Source organism: Anastrepha ludens, chromosome 4, assembly GCF_028408465.1.
Source record: "Anastrepha ludens isolate Willacy chromosome 4, idAnaLude1.1, whole genome shotgun sequence".
NCBI classification, from domain to species: Eukaryota; Metazoa; Arthropoda; class Insecta; order Diptera; family Tephritidae; genus Anastrepha; species Anastrepha ludens.
The window spans coordinates 5,738,868-5,764,886 of NC_071500.1; the positions used below are offsets into that span (position 1 = coordinate 5,738,868).

Below are 26,019 nucleotides of genomic sequence, written 5' to 3' on the forward strand. Positions count from 1 at the left end.
CACAGTCGTATCAATACTCATCAAGAGTACCAAACAAATGTAATTTTTTGCAACACTTTTCCAATGCTACCAATAATAGTTTATTTATACCTGTTGCTTCAACTATTCTCCACTCGTTAATACAAGGCGAATCGCAGGAGTCTATTTTTTATTATTATTTTTTTATAAAACATAAAACATAAACATATAAAAAGCACACAAAACCCATATAAGTTACAAAGTTTGAACAAAATTAAAAATAAATCATCGAATCTTCATCAAAATTTCAAACTGTTGGGTTAGAGTTTTTAGAAAAATTCTGCAGTACTGAACTTTGACATACATACATAAGTACATATGCACTTAAACTCGCTGCTCTATTTCTAAGCTCTCATTTTATTTCTCCTTCTTCTTTGGCAAACCAGCATACAGGTAGGTGGCATCTGCACTCTCACCGGCTTAACATACCAAAGTATCACTCACTACTACATATGTATTTATAAACAGTGCTTTTTGTTGCAATAAATTATTATCTCTAACAGACTTAGCTGATTTAATTTCTTTTCTCACTATTACAAAGAAGACAAACCGCTGCATATACATACATACATACATACTTGCGTATTCAGTTAGAAAATTCTCATCCAGACGCCAGCGTGAATACATACATGCAATTAAAAAAGATTTTAGAGAGATGTTCTGAAAATACTTTTTTTTCTAAAAATTTTTCTAAACTGCTTCACCGAAATTGCAGAAATGACCCTTGTGCCAAAATTAAACTTTATACTTTTCTTTTATTTTTCTAGCGTTTGAAGTTTAATTTGGCTATAAATAAAAGGTGCTTTCACATTTTTCAATGCATCATTTTTCATTGAATAGATTGAGCTTTGCTAATATGAAAAGCAATTTCATTCAAATCACTTCTATAGCCGTACCACCTTAAGGCAACTCATATTGTTCGGCTGAGGTTTGATACTGAGCGGCAATCAGGATGTGGGAAGAAAATATGTAAAAAAATATATGATTTTAGAACAAAATTTTATATGGAGCGGAATGTAACTTTTTCTCCAGACATCTTTATCTAATCTTATTTGGCAATTACGCACATAAGTACGACTCTAAGTACTTATGGGAAATTCGAAATACTGAAAATATTTATTTAACTGTCAATTAGTATAAGTATTTATTTAATTTTCTGTAGACAGCTGATTAGCTATCGCTAGATCTGCTGAAATAAAAGGTGTGTAACATTTTAATTAATCATTTGTCAGTATAAAACATAAATATCTTACCTTGATGGCAACTGCTTATACGCAATTAAGCCGCAAACAAACTATACGCAATAACTTCCTATCTACATATGTACATGTGAATATCAAACAATCCATTAACAATTAAAATTAACTACTAATTTGGTCAACGGGTACATACAAACATACAACTGCACATATATTTGACATTAAAATGCCATTTTTGACATTTGACATTTTTATTTTTGATCAGCAGGGCGGCGTTTCTCAAACTCTCTACAGCCGAAGTATTGAATAATCAGCGTAACAAGTGGTCAGGTGGTAAATCATTTTAAGAACTGATTGCTGATACGCCACGTGACAATACTTTTGATAACTTTAGCATTGTTGCAATGCTCGAATAATTTACTACATACCATAAATATGAGAACATACGTACATACCTACATAGACATAATTAAGATATGAATGCTTTTTATAAGCGTGCGTAGCTACTGTTCAAATTTGTTGTTTTGAATATCTCGGAATTTCTTCTTGAAATTAAGGTTTGCCCTGCTTTCAATAAAAATGCAAACAGCGCAGCCTTTCTTCATTTTTTCTTTTCATTCGTATGGTAGGTATGACCAAATGTAGTAAATATGTCTCAGCTAAGCTCTCATTAAATCTCTATAGTGCAATAATAATTCCTCCCAAGTCTGCCGCTTGAACAAAAGTCATTAGAGGGAAACTACACACATTTTCCATGTGTTCCTGGTGGGCAGTGATGCTCCCAACTACATCCCTAATGGAAAGTCGGTCGAGATGAATGAGAGGCCTAAGTCTGTGTCTATGCATTTTAGACCAGATCTATCTACTGAACTCACTAGTGGACTGAATGATCCTATGACCTAATCTAGAACTTGCTTAAGGAAAAAGGAATGCCCATATACAGTGCGGAGTCGACTGATTTACGATTCGTTTTTTTCTTGGCCATCTCAGGGACCCACATAACATTTGTTATGCTCGTTCCCACGACAGTCGGCTTTACGCTATTGGAACGAGCCGTATTTATATCCGACTAAGGACTGCCACTTCAACAACATTCTCGATACATGCATGGGGAATGTTTATGCTGCTACAACAACAACTTAGTCAGCTTATTTGGAATACATGTGCAGCTCTACATTCAATATCTATTTGGTAGTAAGTTCTATTGCTCTTTTATTTCCTCATCAATTTGATTTTTAAAAGGGTCTTTAAAGTTTCAGAAGAAATTTACAAAAAAAAAGGGCGTGTAGCGTAGTACACATAACAGAAGGGGAACTTTCAAGGCAGACAAAGAAAGAGGGAGAGACCTAAGAGAATGAGAGAAAGAGAGAGAGGAAGAATATATACATATCTAAATAAATTCACAACATTTGCAGAGAATATGAATGGACAAATTTACAAAAAAAGGAGAAGGGTCGACCGGTGTAGGTAAATGCCGGACACAAACCGTGGCAACAACGCGTACTAATCCGAGCGTTTATCACCCGCACAAACGCAGCGATTCCAGGACCACAGCAACGGCACAAATTACTGCAGGGCAATACCAATAAATGGCACCGGAATGGATAGCACTTTAAGCGCCAAAAAGTAGGCACCAAAAAATGCCAAAAAAATGGGGACCAAAAAACGCCCCAAACAGTAGGCACCAAGGAAAATATAACGCCAAAAAGTAGCCACCAAAAATATATTTCCTACAAGTTTGCACCAACAAGCAAGCGTCAAAAAGTAGGCAGTGTTATTTCTCACTAGAAATTAGCAACCACAAGGAAAAACTCAGGAAAAATAGCCTAAAGTGGATCTAAGATATATATAGCTCTCTCTCTCCTTTTCCTCTACGTTATATCTTTTTTCTCCCTCGCGGAACGAAAATGCCCTAAACGTTTCATGGCCTTGAAATTTTACTCCCCATTCTCGCTCGTCCATCGACGCCTAAGAAGTTTCACTTCAAAAATTCCTGTAAATAATTTTATACACCCTATAACTTTATTTTGGATATCAAACGTGAGACAAATTTCCTGTTATTTTCATCAGTCCAAATAAATTTAAATATCCTTGGAATTTCTACTAATGAATTATTTCGAAAAAATATATTTTAAAGGCATAAACATCCTTATAGTAATTCAAACCTCGAGATCGTTCTTTTTGCCGTTCTTTCAAAAGCCGTTCAGCGCTGTGAACCAACTGTCAAAACTTCGCAGTATTTGCCATCGGGTTTTGAACTAAACTTGGCCAAAAATAAAATTTTCCGATACGCCAGAGCTGAAATTTTGCAGTCACTCTTTCATAGCCACAGTTGCTAATTACCACCTCATTGCATTGACGTAAAAAAGTGTGACAAGGCGGCTCCTGGAGCCTTGACTCAAACGACAGATGAGTGAGCGGTATGATCATAAAGCTATCACTTTGGTCAAAAACTTCCGGGAATATATTCAGAAAATTCAAAATACAATTTTATTCCTCTCAAAATGGGTATTGTCGCCTTCAAATACTCCTCATCACACTGGTATAAGTGTTTGATCCTGTCCTCAAAACATTTCTGAAGCTCTTTTTTCGGAGCCGTGCTCGATTAATCCATTACTTCCTTTGCGTTGTTAAAACGTAATGTCCGTAATGGTTTTTTTGATCCAATCAAACAGAAACAATCAGCAGGGAGCCATATCAGTTGAATCCGGTGGGTGTTAGATGGCATTTGTTTCCTTCTTGGTAAAAAATGCATTAATACTGATGGCGCTGAGCGAGGGTGCGTTATCAGGCTGCACAATTTACGAGTTGTTTTCTCACAAATCCTTTCTTTTTCGCCAGATTGCTTCACGTAAACGTCTCATAACGCCTGACCTTCTGAAAAAAATTCGAGATGTACAATACCGTCTGTTCTCATCCATGAAACCGTGAGCATCGCGGCCTCTTTTGACTGAAAATCACATGATTTTTTGGTCTTGATTCATTCTGAGCTCTCCATTCACTCGCCTGCTATCTGGATTACGTGTCGTACTCATACACCTACGTCCCGTCTCCAAACATGATGCGTTTGATGAATATTGGATAGGGTTCTGCCTTTCAAATTATGTCTTTGACGATCGCATGTATATCTCTTTTTTGCATGAATTCAGGTCTTTTGGAATCAATTTTGAAGCAACACAGCGCAAACCCAAATCATCCACTATAATGCCCTTAAGGGATCTATAATTAACGTTGAAGTCCTCTGCGAGTTTGAGGTAATTGATACATTTTTCTTTCACTTTTTTGATATTTTGATGAGTTTTCGATGCCGACGACCTGGCACTACATTCGTCATCCTCGATGGACTCACGATCTCTATTGAAGCGTTAATGCCATTCGTAAAAGGCCATTTTCTTTATAGTATCATAACCGAAACAGTTTCTTAACATTTTAAGGTTTTCGCATTATTGAATCCACTTTTAACGCAAAATTTAATACAAATTCGTTGTTGCAAATTCAAATACATTTTTAAAACTGAAAAAAATTGAAAACACGTGCAGAGGTAGATTTACGCAAGGCGGCGCAACTTTTACAAATGTCTAGCAATGGCGATAAAATTTTGTTAGGAATTTTAATCACAGATGTGTCGATCTAACCAAAAACAAAAAAACACATAGAACTCGAATTAGCTGACGTAGAGCGTCACCTGGCGTTTGTTCCAACTTTTTGCTCAAGTTGGTTTTCTGAGCGACTCTCGCATTATTGGTGGGTTAGTAGAATCAGCAGATTTTTGCTTTGTGAATGAGACTAGAAATAATGGCTTGAGTAGTTTGTTGAACTCTTCTAGAATTGCGCTTAGACGGTGGAGAAGCGTAAGGAGGCAAAACAAATATTTTATTAGTCATTCATGGCTTTAGTAACATAATGACACATAATCACAGGCAATTAAATATGTTTCGCTTTCTTGATATATAAGTAAGGTGTGTTTATTATTGTGCTGACGCTAACAATTTAATGATCAATTACATTATTTCTCTCTAGAACTATTTTAAACGAAATCAAATTCTTTGTATTGCATGACTCATAGTCGCAAAGTTATTGTCTAAAACATCCAATAGACCGACATCATTTAAGTGATAAAAATGTAAAATGAGATATGTATATTTGCACAATACCTTCTCAACGCTTGTTGCAGAATATATACCCAGCAGTAAAAATGCAGCCAATCTTAAAATAGCTGTAGCTCTACGAGCTCACCACTAATTTTCATATACAGGGTGAACGATATGAAGTGTTAGGTTCAAAACACCATAACTTTAACAAATTATTACAATTTTAACATATATTCACTTTAGCTCGATATGACACCTTTTGCCTTGATTATAGCCTTCAAACGGTCACAAAATGAGTTGCATGCTGCACGAATGTGATCTTGAGGTATTTTGGCCCATTCTCGTAAAATCGTTTTTTTGAAGTGTGGAACATGGTTTTTTAACCATTCTTGGTTCATACGAGCTTAATGCCGAGTACTGTTGGAATATCCATGGTATACGATCGAAATGTTTGCGTGTTCACGGCTCTAAAGCAGTTTCTCAAACGTTTTCCCGATAATAAGCCGCATTCACTTTGACACCAGGCTCGATAAAAACGATTGGAGAGCGTCCATCAGGGGCACTGCGGCCCAAACCATTACTTGCGATGGGAAATTGCTTCGAGTGGGCATACGTAGGCTCAAATTCTCGTATGAGCGTTCGGCCAAGTAAACACGATCGTTTTGAGTGTTTATGAACTGCTCAATTGGGAAATTTTTTTCATCAGAAATGTTAGGAAATTCGCCATGTTCGTGCAAGCGCAACAGCTCCTTTGCTCTTTCGAACCGAACTTTTTTTTGCTTGGGTGAAAGATCGTGTGCTTTTTGGAACTTGTAAGTCTTGACCTTAAGCTCATTTTTCAATATGCGTCGAATGCTGTCTTCCGATATTTTCAGTTCTTTGGCCATTTTTCTTCCACTTCGACGTGGATTTCGTTCAAGTCGAGCCTTCACTTTCCGAACCATTTCTGGCGTTGTTGCGGTTTTTTTTGGCCCACCTCCATAGCGTTTTGCAATGCTATCAGTATCATTGTAACGTTTTATAGTGCGATACACTAACATTTTATTCACTTTGAGGTGACTGCATGTATGTGAAATCTTGGTGCTTCCAATATGAGTTGTTATTTTATAATGAAACCAACTTGCGAATAAAATGAAACACTGAATGCATTTAACACTTATAAAACACTTAACAACAATACATTTTTGAAAGTGATAGACAAACATTTTCTGATATATAAATATTCGCGCAGATTAACAACTGATTCATCTATCCTAGTAGACTTCACTTAATCTCCGTGGATTTCCAGAATTATGTACGTACTTTAAATAGTTGAGTGCTCAGTTTACGGCGTCAATATAGATCGATCGCAATCATGAATCCTTCCGATAGTGGTTTTAATTTAGTAAGACTCCAATAAATGTATATAAATAAATAAATAAATAATTGGCGCGTACACTTCCGTTAGGTGCTTGGCCGAGCTCCTCCTCCTATTTGTGGTGTGCGTGTTGATGTTGTTCCACAAATGGAGGGACCTACAGTTTCAAGCCGACTGCGAACGGCAGATATTTTTATGAGGAGCTTTTTCCTGGCAGAAATACACTCGGAGGTTTGCCATTGCCTGCCGAGGGGCGACCGCTATTAGAAAAATGTTTTTCTTAATTTTGGTTTCACCGAGATTCGAACCGACGTTCTCTCTGTGAATTCAGAATGGTAATCACGCACCAACCGCCAAACAGTCGACTCATGAATATGTAATTGTTGAGAACGTCGAGATATCGATGTTGACGGCTGTCCAGCAACACTTTGCTCCATGACTTTTGCTCCATGCTCCATGCAAAAAGGTTTTTAAGGGGTGTACTATATAGCAGACCGCTATCCAGCTCTGAGCGAATTTGACAGATATGTCGACGTCATTCGTTTTGTGTTTCACTAAGCTACAGCTAAATGTTGTGAATCACAAAACGAATGACGTAGAATGCAAAGTTCCCCTTAAAATTTTAGTTTTTCAGCATACCTAATGAGCAAACATGGTATCTACATATAATATCTTCCTTGACTTTGCTCTACAGCAGCAATAGTCTCAGCAGAACGTTCAGTTTTTTGGTCTGGTAGTCCTTTTCTTATCCTCGAACGAACCAGTTTCTTGAAACCAATCCTTTGAATTGTCGACTCATTCGGATTATTTATTTCCAAAAAACAAAAAAAAGAAAACTCACGAACAAAAATACTTGTAAGGAAGGGGAAAGTGAGAACGCTAAATGACATTTCATTTTGAGCGGAAGTCGCAAAATAGCTGTTCATAAGCATAAGCTCTAACAATAAACAGATAAATAGTTGAATTAAAAAAAAATCTGTTGTGACTAATTTTTAAATAAAAACAAATTAACATAAGAAAAGGGAGCAGCTATACCCAGATAGCAGTGTAATTCACAATTCTTCATGCTTAACATTTTTGAATCGCGCTGCTGAAGACTTGCTTGTTCTTACTATACTATATTTACGTTTTGGTACTTTTTGAGAGATTTGCCTCTCTCAGACCGAATGTTGGCAAATTCTTAGTAATTTCTTTACAGGTTTTTTATTGGAAAAGTGGGAGTACAAATCTCATATTAGTTACTTAACATAATAATCAATAGTCACTAACATTAGCACTTCTATGTAGGCATACATAACTCTCTGTGCTGTATTGCGTATACATTAGCAGCAGCAGAGCGCTCTCATTTGGGATTTGCAAGTAAGCATCGCTGTTATGTGGTCGTGCAAGTTAGATTCTATAGGATTTTCGAAGAACTCGAGTTCCATTTAAAAAAAAACTTTAATTTTTTTTTTTCAAAATCCGTAACCAAAAATGAAAAACAAACAGTCGTACCGTTCTTGAGCTCTGTGAACAGAAAAAAACGACTTGCAAAATATATGAGTATATTAGTGTATAAGTTAAAGTAACACAGGCTGTTGTCCAAATTCTGCTTTGGCACTCAATTTTGTGCTCAAACTTAATTTTGTATTGATCGTACGTTTGCGTTACGATCATAGCATTGCAATAAGAATTCAGCAACAACATACCTATGTCCCCGCTTAGCGGCACCTTCGAACACGCGTTTATCGACACAGTTAATTTGCCAACAATAACTTCAGTTGCTGATCGAAGCGTCCCGCATTACAAAAACAAAATAGCTTCGGTATGCCTTTGCATTTCCCCAGCCTTTGCATTTCCCCAAAATAACGCCTCTTGTTATCCCGCTACAAGCAACGGAATGCGTTTGCACATACATACCTATTAGAGGTCTCCCAAAACGCACTTGAGTGATAGTAGGGCATTATAAGATTTGCCATAGAGCGAGTAACATCACTGTGAACTTTTAATAAATAAAAAAATAATACGAAATAAAAAGTGTTTTGTATTAATTTATATAAACGCGAATGTACCTCTATTGAATATAAATGAGGAAAAATTAATATTTAAATATGCATAGAAACATATATGCATATACATAATAAATTTGAAGTGTCTTTCTGATGATCAAAATGGTTGCTTAAGGTCAGTTACTTATTTATTGGCATGTAAACAAAACCTTAACAAATATTTTCAGCTTTTTTTTGTCTGTCTGCCAGTTTGCTCAGGCTGTTCTCCGAAATAGCTGATCCGATATCGACATGCGACATGTACGGAGTATATGAGTATTATTGGTTATCTTTTATTATGAAGATATGTCGAAAAGTTAGTTTTAAGGTCCGATTTGGCTCGTAACTAAAATATCTAAGATTTTGAGGAAATAAATACTTCTTCAATAAAGATTCGCCCTGGGGTCGGGAAATTTCGGAAAACTGTGTTTTATTTTATTTATTTATGATTTGATTTGATGCAAATTCAAAATACGCACTGCTTGTAAAAAATGGATTCTATTGGTGGCACAGATATTGAGATATGTATCTACATACATACAAAAATGCTCTAAAATTAGTATAATGCGCAACGTACTTTTGCAGTGTTGGCAATGCGTTCAGAAATGCAAATATGGCAGTACTGCAAATGCATCGCGTTCCAAAACGCCATTTTTGTATCAAATGTCACGCATTATTTGCAGGAAAAATTTTAATACTGCCGCTGATTACGCTAATATGATGTCTGATGAAAAGTGAGTATAAAACTAATTTTTTTAGCTTTTAATGCAAAGATATATTAAATATACGTTATTAAAACAATATTTTATTACATTTTGCTTGATTTTAGCGATTATCTAAGTACATCGGAAGTAAAGTTGCTTCTCAGAGTCCGACTGAGCATGGAAAGTGAATTTGCTTCAGGGAGGAGGAAAAAGAGTGTTTTGTGGAATAAGGTGGCGGAAGAAATAAAAAAAGTGAATCAAGATTTGAAAATAGACGGGCAAATCGCGCAGCGAAAATTTTCTAATTGTTTGAAAAAAATACTTTTTTTTTTTTTTTTTTTGAAAATTGGAAAAGTAATGAATTACAATCACAATAAATTAAAAAGCATTAGCGACTAGGAAAAAAAGATTTATTTTTGCGAATTTTTCGTTTTAATGAACATCTTACTATATGTGATCTTCTTTTTAGCTTTACACGTCTTTTTTCTTAAATTTACCAAAAAACTATCACTTTTTACTTCAAATATATCGTCAACAACTAAACTCAATAATACTTCCATTTTAGTGTAAAACGCGTTCATAAATGCAACAAATCTTTTTGCAAATCGTCAACAAATCTATCAATTGCATTACTTGTCACATTGGCAGTGTTGCCAGCGCTGCAATTACTGCGCATTTATAATGCGTTTCTGAATATACCCTAGCTTATCGCAAGTGGGATTTATTAACTCTAACAACGGAGAATCTCTCTTGCCAACTAGTGCTACTTGGGACTAAGTAGGCAATTGAGTGATAAAATCGTCTCTCGACGAACAAAACTAACACTCTCTGAGGCTCTCATCATGCCCGTCCTATCGTATGGCGGAGAAGCTTGGACGATGGCAACATCCGATGAGGCATTCTTTCGAGAGTTTGAGAGAAAGATTCTGCGGAAGATTTTTGGACCTCTGCACGGTGGCGACGGAGAGTGTTGCAGGCGATGGAACAATGAGATGTATGAGCTTTACGACGAGATAGACATATTGTAGCAAATAAAAATTCAGTGGCTTCGTTGGCTGGGCCACGTCGTCCGAGTGGATACAAACGCTCCGGCTCTGAAAGTATTCGATGGGGTAACAGTTGATGGTAGCAGAGGAAGAGGAAGACCGCCTCTACGTGGGAAAGATCAGGTGGAGAAGATCTTGGATTCACTTGGTGTTTCTCACTGGCGCTGGTTAGCGCGAGAAAGCAACAACTGGCACACTTTGTTAAACTCGACTAAAATCGCTTAAGCGGTTATCGCGCCAATCAGGAAGACGAAGTGAGTCATTTTTGCTCAAGTCTTAATTAAGCATATATTCTGGCCCTTCTGGTACCTGTCGCACCGGGGCTTGTTAACTTTAAAAAAAGTTTGTCCTAAGGCAATGCAATTTTAACTGCTTGATGTCAAATAAATCTTAATGAAATGGTGCCCGGCATAACATTGATATCAAATTTCACCAAGGCAGCAATTTCTATAATGCGCGTAGCAGAGGGGGGTAACAGCAAATTTATATTTTTGTTCTGCTCTTAATTTTTTGTAATTTTTTATTATTGGTTCACAATAGATTTTTTTATCAGGCTCATAAATAAAATATGTAAGAAATACTTTGCCTTTATGAAAAAATCTAGCCTAGACTTCTATAAATTTTCACCAATGCCTTTGATTTGGTATCTTTTTAAGTACAGGAGTAAGGGAGAGCTCAAACTTGGCGGTTTCAAATGGCACTGGTATGAGTAGTTTTAAATGGACCAGTTCCGTACATGCTTTGATACAGCCAGAAACTAACCACAATCAGAGTTGCAAATAATGCAATTTCAGTATTTTCGACTAATTTCAAGCTCAGCGGGTGTCCAACACACACACACATACGCTAAATCATACTTCCCCGCTATGCAAAGCGCGCGCACTATCAGCCCATCTATGTGTGTGTGCATCAATCCATCTGTGTATGTGTGTATGCAACTGCACATTTGTAAATTATTTCATTGAAATTATTTTTAATTAAATTAATAAATATTGACCTTCTGCAGCACTTCGCGGAATTCAAAGGTCTACGCGATGCAATGTGCTTTTAAGAGTCCTGAGGCCTAATCACCCAGCATTTCTTTATCTGACTGACCTATGCGATATTTTTAATTAACTGCTTGTCATATTTTAGAATTTTTCGCATTTCGGAGAAGAGTTAGCCGTTTGAAGCCTGAACTTGTAGTGGCTAATTGGGATTAGGTTTAACTTATCTGGCTGCTGACTGATAACACCTTCGCATGCCAGCAGATATCGCATTTCATTTACGATTGTCATACAAATCTCTGCGCATAATTTAAATAAATTGGCACGTCCGTGAATATAAACAAATTTAGTGCCACCACTCAAAGTGTTCTTGTCGGGTCGCGCACCTCGGCCGAAATCAGTCGCGTCTGTCAGGTTGCCGTCGAAGGTACCTGAGAAGTGCTGTCACTTTGCAAAATTAAAGAATTTCTATATCTGCAGTGATGGTGGCATGAGAATTATTTGAAGCGTATTTTCGAAATATTTTATAAAGTGATTTTTTATTTTTATTTTTTGAAGTGATTTTAGTACGAATTTCATAAAAAGCCGCATTTGCAATGGCTGAGGAGAAAGAGGTGAGTACTTTTGAATATTTGCTATTGTTGTGGGGGCAAAAAATCAACCAGCTTTCTCAGATTAATGGCAATCGCGGTATTGTGGCAACGAGAGCGGTATTGACTCAAAGCAAACTCAACAAAATGCAAGATGAAAAAGTGTGTAAACAATGAAGTTTGTTGAATTCTTAACGCCAATTGTGTGAAGCCTCATTCGTAAACATTTGTGCGGCTCATTACTGCCGTATTTGTGTATGCAGTTTACGGTGGGCGTTTAGTTGCCTGTCGCCTTGATAACATTTATAATGCAGGCACCGTGGCGCGAAATCAATCATTCAATTTTGTTTTTAAATAACTTTTTTCACTAAATAAAAAAAATATTTTGAGTGATGAGAATTATTATTTTGAACTTTACGCGTGTATACTGCAGCTATCCAGTTCACAAGAGTCAAAAAGGTGTAAATCTTCCCATAAGGTGGTTAGTTTTGTGCCACCTGTATGTGCATATGTATTATATTAAGTGAAGTAAAAAGTTTTCAAACTTTTTCGCCTTATTTCGATTAAACTAACATAGTAAATAGTTCCCCGCATTTTTCTGTTGAGTCTTCAAAATATATATATGACATAATATACTTACATAGAGACAAGAAGTGAGAGATGCTCATTTGTGTACTGTCAATCCCTCAGCTGATAGACGCAATGGCGAGGTTAGTGCAAGGTTGATAATTTAAGCTAATACATTGTATTAGGCGCCTTCTATTCGCCTCTTCTTTGCTGAAATTTGAAATTTGAAAAGGTCGAGCCAAGGAGCACCAGGAGATTTGAGGGCTCCTAAAACACTCAGGCTGAAAATCCCATTGTATTAAAAGCTCTGGAAAAGGGGTGGATAATCAAGGAGGGAAGGAGAAAAGTATCAGAGAAAGAGATAGGAAAGAATAGTGACCGAGATAGAGATAGTTAGTCCTGTGAGAATTTTCCAGATTTTTTGGCAAATCTGTAAATATTCTCCAATTTTAGAGAACGAATATTACTCATTCTCATGACATCGGAACCTAAAACTCGTAGCCGTACTCTAGCAAAGGCAGGACACTCACAGGGGAAGTGCTCAGTGCTATCCGCCTCCTCCAAGCATGACAGGCACACCGGGTCCTCAATAATTCCAATGGTGGTCATATGCTGACCCCATGGGTTGTGTCCTGTAATGATACCGACCATCAACCGAATGTCTTTTCTTCTAAGTTTTAGTAGAAAGTTTGACAGTTTTCTGTTCGGATTTGTCACAAAACACTTTGTAGTTCTGCAGCCTTCTAGACCAAACCATCGCTCTTTATGCAGATTGCCTACATAATCGCTGATATAGTTCATGATTCCTGCGGAACTGATCCCGATTATTCGCTCTGGCCCCTGTAGGGGCACCGCTGATCCACGGTTGGTCAATTCGTCGGCGATTTCGTTTCCTTGAACACCGGAGTGTCCTGGAACCCATATAAGTACAAGCCTGTTTCGTCTTGCGACAGAATTGAGCTTCTTCTTACATTCTTGAACAATCTTTGAGGTTTGCTTCGCGTTTTCCAGGGCCTTCAGTGCAGCCTGACTGGCACCGAAAACTCCAATCTGTTTCCCGCTCCATCTCCTCTCCATTATCCATTCGCCTACTTTCAGGATGGCAAAAACTTCTGTTTGGAAAACAGTTGCCATTTCCCCCATAGCATAGTGATACTTATTACTAACGTTTAAGTACCATCCGGCTCCACATCCTTTCTCATTATTGGACCCATCGGTAAAGAAAATATCCGTCAAACCTCCCTGCATGCATTCTGGATTGCTCCATTGTTCACGCAATGGAAATCTGACATTAAATTTCCTTCTAAATGAAACTGTGGGTATCAGGTCGTCTTTAGGTGCCAGAAACAGAGGATACTGCTCAGATAGCAACCTAAAGGCTTCTCTGTGTCCCGAAGTTACGTCTTCGTGCCAGAAACCATATTTATGGAGTCTACACATTGCTTTTATTGCTTCCTGTTGTATCTTCAAGTCCAGGGGGAGCAAATCAAGCATAGCATTTAGGGCATCACCAGAGGTTGTACTCATGGCACCCGTGATGCATAAACATACACTTCTTTATAGCCTGTATAGCTCCCGGATTGTGGACTTAACCATGCTCCGTCGCCACCATACCACAGAAGCGTAAGTGATGATTGGTCTAATAAGTGCTGTGTATATCCATCGGGCCACAGAAGGTTCTTCTTCTTTGCTCACTATGAAGAACAATTTGCATGTCAAAGCAACAACACAGTTATAGAATAAGCTTTACCGCTAGTGCGTTTAGTTATATCTCATAAAACTGGCATAGCTCACTATTGTGTCAATGCTATCAAACTCTCTTTTCTGAAATTAGGCAAGTGTCATATTATTTTCGATACCTGCAATTGTTTAGTTTTTAGTCTACAGTCAAAAACAACACTGAGTAGAACGAGAACACAATGTGTATTGATAGAGATAGAGTTTTCAACTTCCCATGTCAGAAGAAAGAGAGAATTGAAATGCGCTCTCCTTAATTTGTGATATTTTAGACAAATTTTAGCTCTGGAAAATTTTAGCTATGAAAAATTGTAGCAATGAAAAATATGTTAAAGCTATGAAAATTTAAAATTTATCTTTGTCTATCTTTGGCTTTGGCGGCCCACGTATCCGAATAGGTGGGTGCGTGACTGCTATTCGAGAGTGCGTAGAATTGAATCTCCGTGCACGAAACACCAAAATGATAAGCGATCGCCCCTCGGCACGCAATGGAAAACCTCCGAGTGTATTTCTGCCATGAAAAACCTCCTCATAAAAATTATCTGTCTTTCGGAGGCGGCATAAAACTGTAGGGTGACTCCATTTATGGAACAACATCAAGAGGCATACCACAAGTGGATTGAGAAGCTCGGCCAAACACTTAACCGAAGTGTACGCGCCAATTATTTATTTTTTTATCTGTTTTAATTTATTTGTTGTTTTACAAATTTGTTATTGTTACCTTCTTTTTATCTTATATATTTAAAAATAGGTTCATTATTTCTGATGTTCAATGTTTGAAAATTTAGTTTAAATCTTAATTCTTGAAGTTTTGTTAATTTATGTATTTGTATGTATATATGTATAAATATGCACATTTTGACAGCCCTCTCACAAGAAAAACCGTTTTGCAAATTGTCATGTATCGGTTTTGCGTACTTCGTTTGTTGCTTTTGGTCTATAAGCAGCACAAATTGTTTTTGTTCACCAGCTCCGACTTTTCACCTTGGCCGTTAATGGTACTGATGAATGTATCAAATTTTCTTTGAATCTGATTTTGAATTTTTGAAGCGTAATATAATATTTAAATCGCTCTATAATTCTCTTCAGTTAATATTTTGTGACAGTGGAAAAGGAGTAATTAATGAAATTGATTCCATAGATCTGCCAGAAAAGTTGGAAAGCTTGATGAATCTGTATTCATCTCTATTATAGAAAATCAAGCCGAGTTCAAGGTCATTAAGTTGTTCAAGGCCTTTCCTGAATGCATACTTCGATTTTCTTGCACTCTTTTACAAGCTTCTGCAATAGCATAATGTCAATCTGGGTGCTGGGAACTGGGTCATGGCACATCAGTATAAGGGACAGAGATAGGCCTGGATTAGCTACTCATAGCAGGCGGCCTAACATGCACAACTACAGAATACGACATTCGCTTCGGCCAACATTCGATGAACAAAGAACCAGGAAACAAACAACTGAATACTCGATATCTCACTTTACTTTTTCGGAAGACTTCCTTCTCTAGTCCCGTAATTTTTCTGTGTGTGCAGGGTATTTTTTTTATAGAGGGTGGCACAAAATTAATCACCCTATCGAAAAATTTATATTTTTGCAGATGGTGTCGTACTCATTTTTGTCACTTGTGAACTGGACAGCTGCGAAATACAAACAGACCAGCTATGGTGCGAGTAAAGGTCAAAATAAAGACTTCCATCACTGAAAATATTTTTTTAATTGACAATAGTAAAAGAGTTACTAAAAAATTGGATGATTAATTTTGCGCTACCTTGTACATACATACATATGAACATTGAGCTAGAAATTTACTCCTTTCTTTTTCACTTCATTTCGCTCATTATTTTTTATTTCTTCCTGATTACTGCGATTTGTTTGTTTGTATTTGCATCGGATTTTCTCGCGTCTATTCTTTTTTTTACTATAATAAAATTCGAGTGTCCGTTATGAGTAATGGCAGTAACAAAAAACAATAAACAAAAAATAGTTGAAGCAGAACAAGCTGATCTCATTGACAACATTCGTAAATGGTTAACAGAAATAAACAAAAACAAAAGCTACAATAAAAAGCAAATAAAACTAAAAATAAAAATGAAAGCTAGAAAAAAGTAGAATTTCCAAATTAATTATGATGTAATTTAATTGAAAATGAAAAATAAAATTATACGACAAAATGCAACCCTTGTATGGTTTCTTGGAATATTAAAATAATGCTGCCTCCTATTTGTGGCGTGCGTCTTGATAGTGTTGCACAAATGGAGGAGTCTACAGTTTCCAGCCGACTCATAACGGCAGATATTTTTTATGAGGATCTCTTCATGGCTGAGGGGCGACCGCTGTTAGAAACAACTTTTTCTTAGTTTTGGGTTTTCACCGAGACTCGAACCTACGTTCTTTCTTAATTCCGAATGGTAGTCGGCTACGGCCGCCCTTAATTTACTGCGACCTCCGATGTGGTCTATTGTGCTTGACCGAAGGCTTGTAATTGGAGGTATCCGATGTATTTGTGCACCACTTTACGCTTTTTGAATTTGGAGGCATCTATGGACTTAGAAAGCGGTCGTCGTATATGCGGCGATTTTCCGCTCCTTTTCGTATTGTTCGTTAATGACTTCAGTTCTTGCTTTTCATACGCCAAGTTTCTGTTGTACACCGACATAGTGAAAACAATTCAGAAGTTGTGGCCAAGATCCAACCGTTTACCGGCTCTCACCGATTTTGAAAGAATTAACGGATGTGATCGGTGTCATGACAGCCGTTTGATTACGAGAGAACTGAGATTGTGTTGGAATTGAAAAATTACTCGTTAGTAAACTCTGCACTCCGTTCACAATGAAAGTGCGACCTGAGTAAATCCTGCGGTACCACTCGACACATAGGAATGCATCGCTTCCAATCCGAAAAACTCATACCAGTCTTAAGAGAACTTCATTAAAAAGCAGCATTAAAAATTCGCAACACGTAACTGTAATGCTAATAATATATTAGGAGACAACAACAATAGTATTAGTTTTGATTAAATTTCCCAATTATTGAAGGAAAAAATACTCCAAATATGCAACACAAAACTTGGTTCTTCCACTCTTTTTCGACTTTCATCCAATTTTGAGAGGCGTCTGCCAGTCGAGGTTTCACTGTATTTGTATTAAAAAATAATAAACAATTTGAAAATCACTTTTCACAATTAATTGAATTTTAAATCACTGGCCCCACACACATTTTGCGAATTACAACTGATAAACAAAGTTTATTGCATTAAATTTGAATGGCCTCTACGTCACAGCCGTGTTTGGGAATTACCGAAGTACAACAACGCTTTCAAATAAGAACGTGAAATGTGTGTTTAATTGATTCGCACGTTAAATACACACACACACACATACGTGGAAAAGACGTGAGTGCTCTTACTTATTTACATAGGCACACACATACAAACATATGCACGCCAGCAGCTGTGACTTTCCAGTGTTTATGGCAATCAATCATTGACTGATTTGCGCATTTCGCTTACACACGTCCGCATGCGCCAAGGATACACTAAGTTAAAAAAAAATATTGTATATTGTTTTTATTTGCGGTTTTTAATTCAGGGGAAATGTTTTACATTTTTATTATTTTTTATTGTTAATGAATTTTTTGCTGTTCCTCGAAAAGTAGTTAACAAAATAAAGTGTAAATATGTTAATAAGTGACTGAGTGAGTAAGGCCTAATTGACAAAATTGTTCACGTTTTTGTGTCGGATTTTCAGTTATGAGTAAAAAGTATTATTCGACTAATCTAAATTCCACGCACATCGCACCCAAAATCGTGTTAATTCCCGCCTATTTGTCTGGTGTCATACTGATTTGCACACACACATGCATATTTATTTCCTATGAAATATGGTAAAACTAACTACCCAGCAGGAAAAAGTCATGGAAAATAGCATGGGAACATCCGAAATTTAACTGCCACTAATTTTATTCTCTGCACTATGTGCCCAAAGTCGGGGCTCTGGAATTTATAATAAATAATTTTATTTTATATTCATAAATTTAATAATGTAATATAATATAATACATATACTTAGCGCTTACACCCATCTTGGACGTTTGACCGAGCTCCTCCTTCTATTTGTGGTGTGCGTCTTCATGTTGTTCCACAAATGGAGGCGCCTACAGGTTCAAGCCGACTCCGAACGGCAGATGGTTTTTTATGAGGCAGAAATACACTCGGAGATTTGCCATTGCCTGCCGAGGCGCGACCGACATTAAAAACAGATTTTTTTAGGAAGTATTGTTTCGTGCCCGGGTTTTCGAACCTGTGCCTTTCCGAACCCATTCAGCTATGGTGGCCGTGAATGCCTTAAATTTTATTTCTGTAATTTTTATTTTAATACAGGGTGGCGCACGAATCGTGCTACAAAAACAAAACGTAATAACTTTTTTTCTAATCAATGTATTTAATTTTTTGTTTTTTTATTGTATAGATAATTCAATTTTATTTTATGTAACTAATTAGTTTTGAAAATAATAGAACGTAAATGACCTCCATGCTCATTCACGCATATGCGACACCTGATGAGAAAATTGTTCATTGCGCACTGAAGGGTTGAAGTCGGGATCGCCTCAATTATTGTTGTGATGGACTGCTTCAATTCAGTCAAATTACTTGGTTTTGCTTTATACACCTCTTGTTTGAGATAACCCCATAAAAAAAATCTGGTACAGTGAGGTCAGGTGACCTTGGGGGCCAGCGGAAAGTGGAATTTCTGGATATCAATTTATTTCTAAATTTTCGTTGGAGCTCCTCCATAACCGGTCTGGCTATATGTGCAGTTGCTCCATCTTGCTGGACCCAAATGCTGTTAAAAGGGATACGTCTTCGCCGCAGTTCTGGATAAAAAAAACTCCTTCAACATGTTTAAATAACGGTCCCCATTTACAGTCGCTGTTACACCGTTTTCTTCGAAGAAGTATGGCCCGACAATGCACCTTGATGAAACTGCGCACCACACTGTGACTCGTTCTGGGTGCAGTTCCATCTCATGGAGTATTTGCGGATTTGATTGACTCCATATACGGCAATTTTGCTTGTTTACATTGCCGTTTAGATCAAAATGGGCCTCATCAGACATAAACAAGCAATTTATGAAGTTGTTGTCTTCTTCGGCCATTTCAATAATTTTTTGGCAAAATTCCAGGCGAATAGGCAAATCCAGAGGGTTTAATTTGCTTGTGATTTGAACTTTGTACGGAAACAAGTTTAAGTCATCATGAACTATCCGCTGCAATGACCGTCTGCTAACTCCAATTTGCGCCGACAAGTTACTAGTCGAAACTCTTGGATTTGCCTGAATTGACGATGCTACAGCCGCGATTGTGGCTTCGACCCGAACATGGGGATCTCGATGGTACGGTCTGCGTGCGATGCTTCCAGATTCAGCAAACATGTTCACCAGCCTCATAATGGTCCATCTGCTCGGGGGAGTGCCGCCAAACTCCCGCCTAAATTCCCTTTGGACGGAAATGATGGACTGCAAAGCATGGTACCGCTGCACTATCCAAATCCTCTTTTCGGTATCCCAAGCCTCCATTTTTTGTAAATCTAAATACTAATCTGCAAAATAAAAATAAAAAAAGCCGATTACTCACACAGAAAAAAAGTTATTACGTTTTGTTTTTGTAGCACGATTCGTGCGCCACCCTGTATTTTTAGGATTTACTTATGGTGTAGGTTAGATTAGGTTAGCCAGGTTGCTTGTCTAAGACAGGACCTGCATTTGTTTTCCATTCCCTAACTAAGTAGCTTAAACCACTTAGATCTTCTGAAGAAATTAACTAAATAGTCCCTCCAGTGAGATATTTGGCAAATTTCCAGCCCTTCAAAGAGATAATCGCTAAGATATTTGACACGGCTTCTTTGTAGTGCAGGTCATTAACAGAGGAGGTGTTGTAGCGACTCAATTTCTTCTTCATCGCCAAAACTCCTGCAAAAGTCTTTGCAAGGTATACCCATTCTACAATAGTACAGCGATCCGTTATAACACCTGTGAGGGCGCTGGTATTTGATCTGTCGAATCCAAGCAGACATTTTGTTCTTTTAAGATTTAGTTTTGGCCAAAGCGCTGTGGAGACTCTGCAGTTAGTAGTCAGATACCACCTTCTATTAGTTTCCGCGATTACGCAGTGTACAGTTCATTTAGAGGAATGCTTATGCACTCGCTGAAGCTCAGGCTCAGAACCTTTCATTGCTCACTCATCCCGGATTTCATTTTCCTCCACTGGCCGGGCGTAACCGGAAACCCAACAAAGTGTGGAGTGTTGTGTTGTTGGATAATCGAGAGCGACCTCCTGCATGCTTTAACACTTCTTGAATTGATGAGCGCTGAGGTCAGTGCTTTAATTCGCTGTTTGACGATCATCAGAAATGGTAAGTTTTGTCAGAGCTAACTAAGTCCATTGGCCTTATCGTCTTTGCTGCTTTGTCTATTGCGTAGATCTCAGCTTGGAAGACGCTACACGGGTTTGCGAATTTAAGGGTGATATTTAAGGATAATCTTTCCGAGTACACACCCCACCCAGTTCCATTGTTCATCTTTGAGCCGTCAGTGTAAATATGCTGTAAGTTTGAAGCAATTTTTGAATGCTTAATCAGTTACTGTACCTGAAAGAAGTTTCACTTCATTTTAAGAATAAAAAAGTTCTGTATACACTTTTCAGGGAACTTATGAAATGGAATATTTTAAAATGATGGAATGGAAAGCGATGCATTTTTTTCATTTTAACTGGCTTAAAGCTGATTGGTTAGGGAACATATGCGACTAGAATTTTTTTGGACAGTATTAACTGGTATTTTAACTGATATTTTGCTGATGCATGACCGCCTGATTGAAATTTCGTAGGACAAAAATTCCACTCGCTAGCAAAAAAAAAAAGTGGAACATGAACTGGTTGAGCTGAAAAGTGAACTGGTATCATTTTAGTTCACAACTGGTAGTTTTCCCTGAAGGGTAAGTATTCACACACCTACATACGCAAGTGTGAGTAAGTCATTGTGCTGCATAATTGCGTGTGTGGGAGTTTCAAGTGCAACTGGTGCTGCCACCCTCCCGACCCTGCTTGCGTCAGTCTCGCCCATAGTTTTGCATATATTCTAGAGCTCAATTGCACGACTACAAATGTATTACATCACAGTTGCTGCATCTAAAAAAACGTTGTAATTGTAATGCTTAGTGGCAGCATATTGTGATAATTTAGGAATCAAGTGCAATACGAGTATAAATGCCTTTGTTAGATTTATGTAGGCGTTGGACAATTCTACTATTATTTGTTTAGCCTTCAAGGTCTAGAGAAATGCACTGGATGCCGTAGAGTGTGGGAATTCGAAAAGGCTGGTGATTTAGAAATTTCCTTACCTGACATGAAAGGTCACACATTTTTTATTGTTAATGTAGTGGCGTGATTTCTTCAACAATTCAGTTGTAATCCAGGCAATTTGCTAATAAAGGTTTTAAATGCAGGCAGAATTTCTATGCATCAAACATACACAGAGATTGTAGCGAATCAAGGTTGGATATGACACATAGATCAAAGTTGCTGCGAATAATTATAATAAATAAGACAACCGTGCCAGGAAGGCTAAAAATAGAATTTACATTATTACCTGAAATCTAATTGGATGACAATGAAATAACGCCGTATTGCCGTGGGGTATCTACTTTGTAAATTAACTGAGATTCTTAATTTGTTTTTTAAAGCTGTATGATAAGGCTCTAACTACGTCTACATATAGGAGATAGCAGATATCATGTAAATTACTATGGTACAGTGACTTATTGACCAGTTTTGACAACTTATTTGTCTCTTATTTATAATGTTAATATTTTTTTACAAACCATATAAATACAAATTTCAAAAATTTTAATATATTATATTAAATTTAAATTTTTTTAACAAATTATCATTAAAATTACATATTTATAATCAGAATTTTTAGAAAAACTTCGAATATCAGTGATGCAGCCAGCGGAGCGTTTTCCGTTAATTTGGGTAATATGAATAAAACTAGGCAATTTCGGTTTATATATTAAATTTAGGTCAACTTTATTTAACTGAAATATGCTCGCGTAAAGTAAAGCAATGGAAAAAGATGAGGAGAAGGGCATAACATATCTGTGTGTTTTGAAGCTGCACTTTTTGCAGCTATGCTAGCAGCGACTGTAACTAAAACAAAGAAGGTGGTGTGGGTGATAGAGAGAGTTTTTATAGTGTGAGTATGGAAAGTACGTGAGGAATGGAGAATGCAATGCGCAAATACCTTTGTTTTATTTCTATGCTGAGATGACTAGCAGCGAAGGCAACTGTTAGAAGGACAGATGTTGTTGAGAGATGAGTTGGTTTACAGTTTCTATTCAAAGATATAAATATGGGCAGCCAATGAGCTGCTAAGGAAACAGAAGCGCCGCTGAACATTGTTTTTGGTAGAGGTGTGGCGATGCAGTTTCATAGCCCATTGAATTTTGATATAGTAGAGCGCAAGTTTGAAGTAGCTTGAGCACATTGGTGCGTGACTACCTTTCGGTTTTACGTGTACGAAACAACAAAATAATAGAACAAGTTTTTTTAATAGCGGTCGCCTCCCAGCTAGTAATGCCCAACCTTCGAGTGTATTTCTGCCATGAAAAGACTCCTCATAAAAAATATCTGCTTTATTTTTGCTTTCTTTACTTATAAATTATACTCAGTTTCGTGGCAAATTTCGTTGGTTAACAATGGAGTGGGGAGCTAAGAAAAACCGCATTGCAGTGTTTGCACTACAAAAGTGTGGTAAAAGGGCAAGTGAAATTATTTACGAATTCCTAAAAAAACTTAATATTCCGAGAATGTTTGTTTACCGCAAGATCAATCCTTTGTTCGAAACGTGGTTCGAACCAGTTTAGCCATAAAAGCCGTTCGAGAAAGAATTCGCAGAAATCCCCTTAGAAAGCAGAAAATCTTGTCCAGGGAAATGAATGTTTCGATCAGATTCATGTCAAGACCAATTAGAGACGATCTCCTCATGAAAGTCTTCACTTGCTCCACTTATAACGCGCTTGAAGAAAATTGGATTCGACAGATGTAGGCAGGTTCGTCGGTGGCACGCGGTCAACGCAACGGCCATGAAAATATTCTTTTCACAGATGAGAAAATTTTTATTGTTGAAGAAGTTCTTAATAAGCAAAATGTCAAGATCAATGCTAAAACTTCTAAAGACGCAAAAAACGTTGTTCCAAGGGTTCATTCAGCGTGGCCACCATTTAGCCTTCGTAATGGTTTGGTGGGGAGTTTTTTGTAAATGCGTTATATCTCTTCATTTCTGCAAAAGAGGGGTTAAGACCGAGGCAAAAGTGTACCAGGAGAATGTGTTAGAATGCATTGTGAAGTGGTTGAGCAGTACTCGCTTCAATGGAGAGTGTAGATTACGCTCCAGCCCATAAGGCAAAAACCACCCAGCAGTGGCTAAAAACAATATTCCTCGGTTCATAGCCGCAGAAGATTGGCTATCTGTAAGCCCATATCTGAATCTATGGGGCTACAGTTTGTGGTCAGAATTGTAGAACATGACCTGTCGAAGACTTCACAGAAATTTGGAGAGTTTCAAGCGCTTTTTGGTTCGAGCAGCGACGCCAATATCCATGGGAAGCGTGCCTGCTGCAATAGCTGAATGGCCTAATTGTTTGAAGGCTGTAAAAGCAAACGATGATCGTTTCGAATGAAAATTGAATTTTTTTGTTTAATGTAAACATGATTATTATTTCATTAAAAAAAGTATTATAATTTCATATTCATAATGAACTTAACTTGTAAGAGAACTTATGGTAGGGCTAAGTATATATTATATAATAAAGAATTTAGTTGAGAAGAAAATTTCAATTTCGACAGTCAAATCATTTAAGAAGGTAATAAGCAATTGGAATTTGTGCACATAGTTCGTTCTGGTTCTGCTTAAATAAAATGGATGGTTGTGCTTTCTTCTATGCAAAACAAAAAAATTTAGTATTCTTTGCTACAACGAGCGCAATACAGAAATAACGGAAGAAGCGCCACATAAGAAGACTTTGTGTTCCGCGTGCCTCGTTTTTCATCCGTAGTTCCTAATCCTCTTGTTTCTCCGCTTTTGTTTCAATGTTTTCACAATGAACGGATTACTAGACATCGTTAAAGTGAGTCCTTTTCCTTCAAGGGTCAATCATCTACCCTAAGCTAACTCAATAAAATTTTTTTAATAATCTCTCGGTGTGGATGTATGGAAATTTCGCTACATGCCTGTAATCAATCGGCATTGTCGACCCATGCCCTGACTTCTACATATTTATAAAATAAAATAAAATAAATCAAAATAAAATAAAATAAAATAAAATAAAATAAAATAAAATAAAATAAAATAAAATAAAATAAAATAAAATAAAATAAAATAAAATAAAATAAAATAAAATAAAATAAAATAAAATAAAATAAATAAAATAAAATAAAATAAAACGGTACATAAAAAAGATTCGAACATCACTCATTTCGTAGTATTTAGCATTTCCCACTAAGCGTCCATCATCATTTGCTGCACTAAACAAAATCCTATTCATTCACAATTCAATTACTCTCTGGCGCTCTTGACAAATCTATAAACAAACCGAATTTATGAATGAAAACTGAGCAAGAAATAAAAGCTGTCGCCCCACATTCTATTCCAACTTGGTAATTAACCTATGAATCAAAGCATATCGCTTTGAAAGCTTGCGGTAAACGCATACATACATACATATATACATCCATTGGGTGCCTACCCAAATGCTAACAATGGCAAATTATCGTAGCACACTTTCAGGCGCAAACGTTAAACTGAGCAATCTACAAGTGAGGTGAATTTTAGCCAAAGGTTTGCTAGTCACCGTAGTGCGGAAGCGGATATGCATTGAGTGAATACATTTCATGGAATTGCACACGTAAGTTTGGACGTTTGTTGGCAGGAGTGAAAGAGGTTGATCTGAGTTTCTGTGTAGGCTCGTGGATGTGCATGCAAATACGAGTATGTAATATGTGTGAGTGATTATTTCGCTGTCCTTTGCTTACTGTGTGAAATGACTCTGTAGTGCTGCGATTACTTTCTTCATGCGGTTGCTTAGATGGTTGAGTTATGCATCAAATATTTAATTTTCTTTTCATCATCTTAGTTAACAAATTAAATTACAAGCACGATGTTTGATCGATTTAACGGTGTATTAAATTAAGCTCCCAGGATTCTTAGACGAGGTAATAGAAAATGTTAAACTCACTTAAAAATAGGTAAGGAAATGTTGGCTGCTATAAATATAAAATACTGAATTGTATCTAATTCTAATTGCCTGTACACATTGTTTTTGTTTTCTGTGTCCCGCTAATTATAACTACACTCTATTCCACTATCTTTGCTACAAATCCATACTGATTCATATGTACACGCTAAAGTTATTATTTACCTCACCTGCGCGATCTAAGTTGGAATATGTTGCTTTTATATGACGGCGCCATCATCTTTGTTACATTAATAGACTTGACCAAATTCAAAAAAAAGTTTCTTCGCTACGCACTCAGATTCCTTCATTTTGTTTATCCGATTCCATCCTTTATTAAGATGTGCCTTAATAAATTTGAAGTCTTTACAAAATAGAAGGAGTATCCTTTCACTCGCCTTTATTTTTTATC

General features: G+C 37.0%; 1 protein-coding gene across 2 annotated transcripts in view; it reads left to right on the forward strand.

The window, feature by feature from the left end:
* LOC128861047 (proton-coupled amino acid transporter-like protein CG1139) overlaps positions 1 to 26,019 on the forward strand; it is a 107,158-nt gene that overhangs the window by 10,619 nt on the left and 70,520 nt on the right. Inside the window, exon 1 of one of the 2 annotated variants that reach the window (XM_054098931.1) lies at positions 11,846 to 12,042. The exons of the other annotated variant lie outside the window; for it this stretch is intronic. Coding sequence (XP_053954906.1) covers positions 12,025 to 12,042 — 18 coding nt within the window. The 5' untranslated portion in view covers positions 11,846 to 12,024. Of the gene's footprint in view, positions 1 to 11,845; positions 12,043 to 26,019 lie in introns of those variants that run through there. 2 annotated transcript variants of the gene reach the window in all.